This window comes from Caretta caretta, chromosome 12 (genome assembly GCF_965140235.1).
Source record: "Caretta caretta isolate rCarCar2 chromosome 12, rCarCar1.hap1, whole genome shotgun sequence".
NCBI lineage: Eukaryota > Metazoa > Chordata > Testudines > Cheloniidae > Caretta > Caretta caretta.
The window spans coordinates 3052400-3064486 of NC_134217.1; the positions used below are offsets into that span (position 1 = coordinate 3052400).

The 12087-nt window shown below is 43.5% G+C and overlaps 1 protein-coding gene across 2 annotated transcripts; it reads left to right on the forward strand.

The window, feature by feature from the left end:
• Positions 1-728: 728 nt before the first annotated feature.
• On the forward strand, positions 729-11862 carry CMTR2 (cap methyltransferase 2). Of its 2 annotated transcripts, none has more exons than XM_048816833.2 (2): positions 729-806; positions 3596-11862. In XM_048816833.2, the coding sequence occupies exon 2, from the start codon at positions 3615-3617 to the stop codon at positions 5913-5915; it is 2301 nt and encodes a 766-aa protein (XP_048672790.2). In that variant the 5' UTR covers positions 729-806; positions 3596-3614; the 3' UTR covers positions 5916-11862. The 2 variants fall into 2 exon arrangements, with proteins under 2 accessions (XP_048672790.2, XP_048672789.2); XM_048816832.2 differs by lacking the exon at positions 729-806 and adding an exon at positions 1169-1426.
• The last annotated feature ends 225 nt before the right edge of the window (positions 11863-12087 follow it).

Below are 12087 nucleotides of genomic sequence, written 5' to 3' on the forward strand. Positions count from 1 at the left end.
TTTGGGGAGGAACTAGGACCCTGCTATGTAATGCCAAGGAAATGCACTGGACTAGGAGAGCTTTCTACGGAGACAAATAATGAAAGTTCTGCTGAAAGATCAGGGGGAGTTCCACCCAAACGGGGAGAGATGGAGCAGCGTGGGGGGTCTGGCCCCCAACGCATTCAGCCACACCGATGTACCCTGGTGGGCGGTGAGTGGGCGGCCGGAGCAGGTGCCTTTTGGCAGGGGCAGGGAAGAGCACACAACCTGGGTGGCCATGGCAGCAGACTGGAATGGGGGTAGCGAGGGGCTGCGACACGCCTGGACGAGCAGGGGGTGAGGCAAGGGGGGTGAGTGGCAAAGGGATGCCGCCTTGGCGGGTTGCTCAGAGGCACGGGGGTGTGGGGGGAGAGGCTCAAAGGCCTGGCTGGGCAGGCAGACAGCACTGGCGTGGGAGGAGAGGGGCTGTGGGATGGCACGCCCTCGAGCCGGGGGCCAGGCAGGGGGCTCTGGAGTGTGGGGCTGAGGCGGGAGGGCCGCGGGCTGAGGTGAGGGGGCAGGGCCGCCCTTGGAGTACAGGGCCGGGGTCTGTGGCCCGGGCTGTGGGGCCGGGGCGGGAAGCCGGGAGCGGGCCTGGGGGGCGGGGCCGCGCCACGGCGCGGGGGGGCGGGGCCGAGTCACGCGGCGGCGGCCGAGGCGAACGTCCCCGGAGCCTCCAGGCCCCGCCCCTGCGGGACACCCCCCCGCCCCCCCTTCCCGGCGGCCCCGCCTCGCGGCCTGGCGCGGGGCTCGCGTCTCTCCGAAGGCCGCAGCCGCCGGCCCGGGTAAGGAGGGCGGCGGGCGGGCGGGGCGGAGCGGGGCCTCGCCGGGCCCAGCGCGGCTCCTCGGGCCTCTGCCCCGCGCCGAGCGAGCGGAGCCCCCGGCAGCGCGGGCCGGAGTCGCCCCTTTGGGCTGCCCCCGGGCGGGGCTCGGGCGCCCGGGCGTGGGCCGCGCAGGAGCGCCCGCGGGCAGCCCTGAGCCCGACTCCGCCGCCACGAGCCGGGGCCCCGCTGAGCTGCCGCCGCTCAGAGATTTGAGACTCTTACGGGCCGTTTCCGGAAACCGTCTGCGCCGTCGCCCCCCCCGCCCCCCCCCAGCCGCTCACCTGCCGCGACGGACGCGGGGGCTGAGGAGGCGCTGTCCGCCCCTCCCGCCTTCCTCCCCGCGCTGTACCTGCCTTCCCGGCGTGTGCAGCGACCCTGTTTGGTCTGTGTTTAAAACCAACGCTGGGTCATTCGTGTGCTTAAACATGGTCCGTACCGGCCTGAGCCATCGCTGCCCCGCTAGGAGTGGTTTGTTTGATCGTGGGGTCACGGGGCGAAGCTAGCTGTGTTCTCTTTCATGCTGCCCGGATCCGTTGGGCCCCGGTCGCTGTGGTAGCCAAGTCTCTGAGCGCTCCCATGAGGTAGGCGAGTGCTCTCCCCGTTTTACAGATGGCGAAGCCAAGGCAGGGAGGAGATGTCTGCCTTGCACCTGGGAGCAAAACTCCCAGCCTGGTTAGACGCACTTGTGCTAGCCGGGCTTGAGCTAGCACAGGAGAAATAGCAGTGTGGATGCTCAAAGAGAAGGAGGACTCGTGGCACCTTACAGACTAACCAGTTTATTTGCGCATAAGCGTTCGTGAGCTACAGCTCACTTCGTCGGATGTAGCTCACGAAAGCTCATGCTCAAATAAATGGGTTAGTCTCTAAGGTGCCACAAGTCCTCCTTTTCTTTTTGTGAATACAGACTAAGACGGCTGTTCCTCTGAAACCTGTCATTATGCAAGTGTGGATGTTGTGGCTTCAGAAGCAACCCAAGGGTGGACCCAGGGGGTCAGCTGCTTTCAAGCCTGTCCATGTCCACATTGCTATTTTTAGCATACTTGCTAGGCCCAGTCTTTCTACCTGGACTGTGAGGCTCTCTCTCAGCTCTAGTGTAGACATCCCCTCTTTGGATATGCCTGCACTGGAGCTGGAGTACGTCCCTAGGGTTTCAGACAGGATTGTAGAGGAGTGACTAGCCTGTCCTGGTGCCTGTGCAGCTGTGGCTGTGCTGTGACTTTTAGTGTGCTCACTTGATCAAAGCTAATGCCAATATGTCTTCCTGAGCTGGAAATTACTCCTCCTGCTACCATCACAGGAGGTCTGTGGTGGACTGTAAAACAAGTCCACACTGAACCTTTTTTGCTTGATTTCCAGTAAACCCAGTGCCTTAACTGCAAAATCATGCTACGTCTTTCCTAGGAAGAAGTATTTCTGTTTTTGTTTTAAAGCAACTCCCTATTAATTTCATTGGGTGACCCCTAATTCTTGTGTAGTGTGAAGGGGTAAATAACACTTCCCTATTCACTTTCTCCACACCGTTCTTGATTTTGTAGACCTCTATCTTATCCCCTCTTAGTTGTCTCTTTTATAAGATGAACAGTACCTGTCTTTTTAATCTCTTCTCATATGGAAGCTGTTCCGTACCACTTTATAATTTTTGTTGCTCTTCTCTGTACTACTTCCAATTCGAAATACATATTTTTTGGGATGGGGGCCACTAGAACTGACTATCACTTTCAAAGTGTGGGATTGGTATGAGTGTGGGTGGTGGTAAAAGAGGACACTCTCTCTCAATTTGTGAAATCAAAGTCTGAAGTCTGGATAACAAGTGAGTTCGTTAAGAAATTAAACAACAAGCTTGCTTTTATGTCATGAGGGTGAAGTCTCTAGCTTCCATCTTTTGTGTTAGCCAGATGTGTTGGCCAAAATTCTTGTTTTGGATAGTTACAATTTGCCTCTCTGTATTCCTTTCAATTGCAATATAGTATTTTTCACTGCTTTTCCTAAATCTGTTCTGTGGAGCTAAACTGTTGCATTTTTTTGTGGTGGGTGAAATGATATGCAGAACTAGAGCGGATCTCTTGGCTCCCAAACTGCTGGTCATTTTGCTTAAATAATGCTTCTTGAGTTAAAATGTTGGCTTTGAACTGAGAACCCAACTGTTGCCCTGCAGAGTCAGAACTGTCTCTTAAAGTTCTGTGGTGCATGCAGTAGCAGCTTGGTTCCTTCCCGCTATTGTTCCAGCCTTGCCTCTGCTCTTTTTTCCCCCCATTCCCCACACCAATTCTCCCATATCTCTCCAAAATGTTACCTTTCTATATTAATTGGATAACTTTTACTAGTTAATTGGCACTTGGGGAATTTAAGGCATATATATTTTCCGTCTAAATGTATTGGGTCAAAATGGAGGTCTTACTCCAAAGCAGAACTAGAATCATAGAATATCATGGTTGGAAGGGACCTCAGGAGGTCATCTAGTCCAACCCCCTGCTCAAAGCAGGACCAATCCCCAACTAAATCATTCCATTACTACTTGAGTAACTCTTTATTTCACTCTTAAAATATCTCAGTAAAGTATTTTTCCCTTCTCATTCTGGAACACACACTCTAAAACCAAACAAGTTGAAATAGCTAACTTTTTCTTAAACTTTACAAATGTATTATCTGTTTAGTTTTTTTAACTTATTCAGTGTTTTCTTATGGTTGGGAAGGTGTCATTGGTTCGGTTCATGTAACCCCCTTATCTTTTCTTTGTTTCCCCTCTCCAGATTGTGGGTTAGTCCAAGAATGAACAAATATACGAAGCCTTATGGTGAGCAGACCACAAATCTTGAAAAATTCAGCCCTGTGATTCTTGCTGAAATTGAGGAGCTCTTTGAGAAGAAGTTCTCATATACAAAACCATCGAATAGTGAATGGCAGCTGCCAGATTCCAGTGATGTGTTTACCTGCAATCACAAAGAATTCAATACACTCCTTGCTCTGAAGGACTCCATGAATGAAGTAAAAAATCAACTAAGTGATAAGAAATTGGATGCATGGCATCAGCACACTTCCTTCACCAACAAAGCAGGGATAATCATTCCTCATGTGAAGAAATCTGTGAATGCTGAGCTGTGTACCCAGGCTTGGTGCAAATTCCATGAGATTTTGTGCAGTTTTCCCCTTCTCCCGAAAGAAGCTGTTCAGAATGGAGAACTCTATTCTGTCCACCTCTGTGAAGCACCTGGTGCTTTTATAGCCAGTCTCAATCATTACTTAAAATCCCATCACATTCCCTGCGATTGGAACTGGGTAGCCAATACCCTAAACCCATATCATGAAGCAAATGACACCCTTGTGATGATTATGGATGACCGACTTATTGCAAATACCTTGCCATGGTGGTATTTTGGACCGGATAATACTGGGGATGTGATGACCTTGAAACATCTGACTGGACTTCAGCACTTCATAAGTAATATGACCACTGTTCACTTGGTAACTGCTGATGGGAGTTTTGATTGCCAAGGAAACCCAGGTGAACAAGAAGCGCTTGTCTCACCGCTACATTACTGTGAAGCAGTCACTGCTTTAATGACCCTTGGCAATGGTGGCTCCTTTGTTTTGAAGATGTTCACTTTGTTTGAACATTGTTCTGCCAATCTGCTTTTTCTGCTAAATTGTTCTTTCGAGGAGGTCCATGTCTTTAAACCTGCCACTAGCAAAGCTGGGAACTCTGAAGTCTATGTAGTTTGCCTTCATTACATGGGCAGAGAGGCCATCCATCCTGTGCTGTCCAAGATGATGCAGAACTTTGGAACAGAAATTGTTAACAAGGCACTCTTTCCACAACATGTGATTCCAGAATCTTTTCTTAAAGTACATGAAGAGTGCTGTGCATTCTTTCACAAGTACCAAATAGAGACTATATCTGAGAACATCCGACTCTTTGAGTGCATTGGGGAAACAGAACAAGAAAAGCTGAACAATTTAAGGGACTGTGCAGTGGAATTTTTCATGCAAAAGTTCCACCTGAAACACATTACAAGAAATAACTGGCTAGTGAAGAAATCTCATGTAGGCTGCAGCATGAACGCAAAATGGTTTGGACAGAGGAACAGATATTTTAGTACATACAATGAAAGAAAGATGCTGGAATCCCTGACATGGGAAGATAAGGTGGCCAAAGGCTATCTTAATCATTGGGCTGAAGAGCACACTTTAAGTAATGCTGGGAAAAGCTGCATTTTGGAAGGGTCATCCTGTAATCTTGAATGTAATTTATGGTACATCCTGGAGGGAAAGAGGCTGCCAAGAGTAAAATGCTCTCCATTCTGTGATGGTGATGTCTTGAAGAATCTCAATGAAGCCATCAAAGAATCATTAGTAGGCAGACTAAAAACTATTTCCTTTTCCAGACAAACACAGCACCCATGTCATTCTTGCAGTGTTCTTACTGAGGCACTGATACTATCTGAGTTGTCTAGCCTTACCAAGTACCATCAGAAAGTACCAAATGAAGGACACAGTGACCAAATCAAGTGTCTCGTTGTGGGCTTTCCGTCTCTTTGTGACATCAAAACTCAGTCCAACGTGGAAGTTAGGCTCCTGGAGTCAGCCACGCTCTTGACTTTCAGCTGTTCTTTGCTTCATGATGGAGAGCCAAAATATCAGCAGCATCTTTTGGACTGCATTCTGCGTGCGGTTAGTCAACTTCAACTGGGAGATGCTTTGATTCTGCCTGTTCTTTCTTGTTTTACACGCTTCACAGCTGGCCTGATTTTTGTACTGCATGGCTGTTTCAGCTACATCACATTTGCTTGCCCCATAGCCTCTGAACCTTTAGGGACCACTGCTGTTCTGTTGTGTATTGGCTATCAGGGTCTTCCAAATCCAGTTGTTGAGTACTTGCAGGATCTGAATAAACTAATGAGCTCTTTGCTCAACTCAGACTCTCCCCAGCAGGTTTTGCAGTTTGTCCCTATGGAGATACTTTTGAAAGGCATGCTACTTGAGTTTTTATGGGATTTGAATACTGCCATTGCAAAGAGGCAGCTCCATTTGATTGTACAAGTTGAGCAGCAGCAAATGTCATGTAATCTTTAATTTTAGTGATTCTAGAATCGAATTGGTAGATGTTTCAAAAGATTCACTTCACTGGCTGTTTAAAGTTCTTAAAGTTTTTTTTTATTTTTCTTTTGCTAGTGTGAATATCACTTCATTTTAAAACAGTGGGGATTATTTTAATGTTGGTATCCAATTTTGGATCGCCAGTTCTACAGTACTGCCTTATGGCATTAGGTGTTGCCATACAATCCTGTAAGCATGGGGGTTATTCTACATGGTGGGGAAATTAAGGCAAAATGAAGGACTGAAATTTTGGAGAAAGGGGAGTTGTTCTAGGTAATGCCTTTGTACAATCTTGTCTTCCCTCCACGTAGGCATAACCTCACAATGACTATATTTCTGTGATGAGATCTGACTGGAGCTTAATTGATGCCACTGCTGATCAGCCAGTAGAGGCTGCTAGTTGTATCCCTTTCATACTGTCTCTCACTGTTAATTTGAGAGCTCTGGGGACCCAAATGTGGTATTCAAACTTGGTAGCTGATAGCATTTCCATGCTAGCTAATCTTCCCTTTTGATTAAAAAGAGGCTGGCTATGCTGTTGCCTGTAGAAAGAATTGAAATCCTTTAAAAATATCTCTAGAGTTGCTGAATACACCACTGTTTTCTGAAGCAAATATTATATTTATCTCAAATTTAATTTTATAAGCTGTTGCCTTAGCAGATCTGAAGCCATGCTGGCAAAGGCCTCAGTTTTTCAAAAGTTACTGACTTGTGATTTGGATGTCTCAATTTTTGTTGCCCAACTTTAGGCATTAAAGAAGGTTGACTTTTCAGAGTTCAGGTCTTCACCACTTTCTGAAAATTTAGCCCTCCTTAAAAAGGTATTTCAAGTTAGGCACATGCTGGCAGCCGCTAGAATGCTATGTGATGCCATTTATAACATACCACCATGTAGGGCCAAGGTCAGATGTAAAGCACAAGGGAGACTGGTTTTCTTATCAGGAATTTTGTGATCGCAGAATCCCAAGTTACAAATCCTTGCTTTTTCAGCAGTGTATAGGAGGGAATCAAGACTTCTGGGTTCTACTCCCATCTATGAAATAGACTTGCTGTGTGGCCTTCAACAAGTCACATCACCTCCCTATGCCTCCATTTTCCCATCAGCATAACACTGTTTGAGTTTCCAAAGTGCTGAGGATTCATTCATAAAGATTTTGAGAACCTTGGGTGAAAGAGAGAACTGCCTATTGTTGTCTACTATGGTAGCTGTCAGCAGGTGACCCACAACTACTGATTTTAATTAGAAACGTTATCAAGTGCAGTTTAGAAGCAGCAAATAATATATCTCACTGTGTGACAGTTGGAAGCATGGAACTGAGAAAAGTGAATGAAACTCGTTGGAGGGGAAAAAAAAGTATGTTACTTGATTTGATCCTTTTAGGAGTAAAATGAAAGAGAAAATGAATAATTGACACTACTGTCCCTTAAGGAAAATCAGATTTTACTTTTTCATATTGCTCCTTTAAGATCTCATTTTGATATCTAATTCATTTTCTTTAAAACTTTGTTTCCAAGATTCTAATTTACATAGAAGACCTACTCAGAGAGAGAAATGGTATTTAAAGGGGAAACTTATGGATTTAATGTTGGTATAAAAATTACGTAAATGAGTGCATGTGAGAGAAAGGGGTTAGTAAAAGAAAAGACAGCCTCCTGATTAATTACCAGTCACCTGTGGAAATACTTTTAATTACATGAGGAAGGAGCTTGAAGGATATTTGATTATCAGTGGGGATTAAAAGCACGGTTGAAAAACTCTCGTCTGGTGGTGCTGCGCACTTAGTAGCCTTTCTTGTCACTTTGGTAGGGGTGGAGTGTAATCTAACATTTTGTTTTGCTTTTTGTTTACTGGGTTTGAGTTGGTAGCTTAAGTCTAACTACTTTTATAACATTCTGTACAGACTTTGCTTTTCTGATCCACTGAAACTGCGCAGAAGTGGATCTGTTTGGCTCCTGCTTCCCGCAAACTTCTCAAATTGGTCACTGTTCATTTTAACTTGCTTTAAATTAACTTCCTGTAGTTGTTCTGTGGAGATGAAGAGAGCCTTGCCTCCTGTCAATCACAGGCAAGCAAAACAGTTCAGCAGATGCTGGGGGGGATCAAGAGACTAAGGCAGCAAAAGCTTCTCCAGTAAGTGATTCTGAAAGCTTAGGAAACTTTTTAAGAGGACCCGAGGGGCCAAAAAGGAGGCAACATTGAGGAACAAAGGAAAATGAAGGGGAATGGAAGGAACAGAAGACCTATAATGTGAGAAAGAAAAGGGGAGGGGGGAAGGATATATGAGGGGGATAATGGATCTGAGAGGACAGTGTGATTAAAAACCTCAGGTACAGTACCATAAATTCAGTATTCAGAAATGATCCTTCTGTTTCCATGTATTTGGGAGAATGAGCAAAATTAGAAGTATTGCCATCCATCAAAAAGCAGTGTTCCCTCTCCCTCTCCCCTTTGTAATTGTGGGATTACAGAGGGTTACCTTAACCTGTTTGTATCCTGCTCTAGTCAACCCATATGGGAAATCACCTCTTCTGAAACAGGAGCACATACCTATGTATCTGGAAGTATTGTAGATGTATGTTTACATTGTCACAATCTATATTTTGGAGTACTAAAAAGTCAAAAGGTCCCCCATATAGTTTGTCAACTGAAATCTAGACATCAATTCTTTCTGGGCTTAACGGGACATCTGTAACTTTAGAAATCTGACTTCTGTCTGATTTTTTTTTTTTTTAAACCTACTGTTGCTACAAATCCCAGAGATAACTATACCTGTAGGACAAATACAAAAACTTTTTTCTCTATTTTTTTTCCCAATTGTCTGCTGTGTATCTTTGCCAGGACTCTGTCAGTTTCACTGTTTTCCCTCTGCCATCAGTCAGTATTCCCCATTTGTATGGGCCTTTCACATAGCAATGGTGGAAGATGGGCTTTTTTTTTCCTTTAATGAAATGTGGTTGTAAAGCCACAAAAATTGACAGGAAGACTCTGAAGCAGATGTACTTCATGAAAGTACCTTTAACTCTCCGGAATTGACTAGACTTCACATTGACAAGGTCCCTTGAGGTGCCTCACTTCTTCCGTACTTTCTGAAAGCCATCTTTCCAGTATCCAGAAATTAAAAACAGGAGGCGTAACTTGACTTGGGGCCTGATTTTCAAGAGAGTTTAGCAGCCAACGTACTTCCAAAGTGCTTCTCATGAAAATCTGATTGCCACCTCCCAGAGGAGAGACATAGAGGGAGGATGTCTTAGAGATCGTTTTATTGGGTGAAATCCTGGCCCCATTGAAGTCAGTGGGAATTTTTCATTGACTTCAGTGGGGCCAGGATTTCCCCCCTGGAGTCTCAGGGTGCTGGGTTTTGGTCCACATTCTCCTGGCAGAGTGATCCATAAGGCTCATTTTCAAATATGGAGGATTCCAAGGATGCTGGCACAAGGGCTTTGTGACTCCACCCTACTTATGGAGCCTGTGTGTTCTCCACTCTCTCCCTGGCACAGAAATCCTGTGGTCACAGGTACCCCCTTGGATCCTTCCTTAATGGGGAATTCTCCATGATGGAGGGGTTTCTGTGAGAGTCCCAGTCTACGTTTTGTTTTTAAAATAAAATCACTGAAGTCTAATCAAAGTTAGGACTGTTGCTTTGTCCTTTTATTGTGAATGTTGTGGGCTGATTGTGTCTTAAAGACCAAAGACTCCTCAAAAAACCAGTAACGTTTACGTGTTTCCATTGTGCCTTTTGTGGGAGTCATAAGAAAGAGAGGGAAGAATGTATTAACCTTTTTGGATAGAGATGAATTGAAGAGTCTCTGATGCAGTTAAATTCATTTGCCAAGTCTTATGTTTGACATAGAATGAGGCCTGATTAAATATGTCTTAGCTTTCTTTTTTTTTTTTTTAAACAACTGGCAAGTTTATTTTTTCTGCCTCCTACCATTTGAAGAGGAACTGGATGTTGGTCTTAGTGTTTTAGAAGCTACAAGTTACATGCAGTGAAAGGGAGGGGAGGGAGCAAGTCATTGATCAAGCTATATAATGTACAGAGATGATAAATACAGATGAGTTATGAGAATGTGAGATGGATTTGGTTTATTTGGCAGCCTTACTGTTTCAGATTTTCAATTATGAGTTCATATCTAGGCCCTAGTGATTGTTAGATGAAAGGCCTGTCTCTGGTTTAATTTGTAAAGATTTTGTACTTGATTTGGCTCCTGCCTAAGAGCCATTTGACTATTGATTTCAAAAAGTTACACTGATTTAGAATAAGTGAAATTTGAATCAAATATCTACCCAATGAAATGACTCTTTAGTTGAGTGCATTAAGGTTTGGAGACTTGCCATTTTTTATTTGTATTGTAAATTATTGTATTTGTGTGTGTGTGTGTACACATGCATGCATATTCAAATGAGGTATATAAAAAGCCTGCTGGTTTTCTAATTTTATTTCTATAAGGCATAATGAGATTTACTGTATGAAATCTTGTCCTCTGCTAAAATTATACTAATTGCTGTCTATTCAACTTAAATTAAGTTAGATCAGTCAAATTACTAGTAGAATAAGTAGACTGTGGTAGAATTACTGGATATTAGAAAAGCAATTTGGGACTTTGGTATAAGCTATCTGAATAGCTTATGCAGTAGGAACAGAAAAGTCTTATGTTCTGGTTGTTAAGATGAGATCTTGAGCTAGGGTGTGGAATATTCTTAAATATTGATTCATTGGGATGCACAGTGTGACCATAACACTCTAGCCTATGGGGCAGGAAGTCTTTCTTTATCTTCTTCTGTAACATTTCTTTTGAGATTTTAGTCCTTGAACTTGGGAATAATTTTCAGCACATTATTTTGGAAAAATAAACTTAGCATAATGTTTTTCTCTTGCTATTTGTATCTGGATGCCACTAAAATATGTCAGCGTGGCTATTCGTGTAGGCTGACAAATTGTGGGGGGCACTTGTTTTCTGGACACGACAGCTTCGCAAATTTTATGCTTGTGCATGGAAAGTAATGTGTTTATTGTTTTTTTACAATGGGCATATGAAATATCATTAGTTTTTGTTTTTCTCCTAATATCTTCAATCACTGGTGTAAAGGTTGGGTGAAAAGATTTTTTTTTTTGGTGCCTGGATTGCTAAAGTTTCATGACAATATTACAAGACTGAGATAAGGGAAGCCATTTTCATGGTTTTCTTGCTGAAAACTTGGTTTGCTTTCTTCCTTTTAAACTTCAGCTCAGCTGGCAAAATGTATTAACTGGACAGGATGAAATAAACACATAGGCCCAAACGGAGTTGCATCTATTTATGTCAGAAGTGAATTCAGCCCATGATTGCTTATCAGTAACTGTTTATTATACAATAATTTGGATTGCTGTGTAATTCTGTGTAAATGCTGGCAATTCTGAAATTTATTCTGAGCTTTAAAAGTATATCAACTTTATGTGGAAATTCTGAATGGTTAGAGACAACTGGCTTGTAACAAAGCATAATTTGCTGTTACAATTACTGCCTAGCTAAGCAGTCTTTCTGTCCATCTGTACAGTCTGATTAAACTTGCTCACTGGGCCACTGTCTAGATTTGCCCAACCTTGCTTGATAAAGATTCCTTGAGAGGTAGGCTCGGTGGGATTTACTGCCTTGAGAGACCATTTTGTGCATGTGTTAGTTAATGCTGCTGAGATTTGCAATCCTACATCAGATTGGAAGGGTTTGCTTTATAACTAAGTGGATGTTTGTTTTGTTTGGGGGTGGAGTATTTATGGATATAAAGATTAAAGAATGCTGACTGAAGCTGGCTATTGTATTTCTCTGTTGACCTCTGTAAATGTATGCATGTAAAGTGTGGGTTTTTTGTTTGTTTTTTTTTAAATTATTTGAAAGGGGGGGTGAAACTTGTGTTTGGAAATAAAATTTTATTTTTCTCTGAGCATTCGTTTCTCTGTTTAGAGTCCTATCTATATATGAAACTGAAAAAATAAACAACTGAGTAGCAGACTAGGGAGTCATAAAAATATTTAATAAAAATGTTTTAATGCTTATTTATTTTCAGTTACTTGAGTCATTTGTTTTCCTTTCCCCAGCTAGGGTTGCCAACTTTGGTTGAACGAATTCCTGGAGATTTCATCATGACATAATCTTTAATTAAAGATTT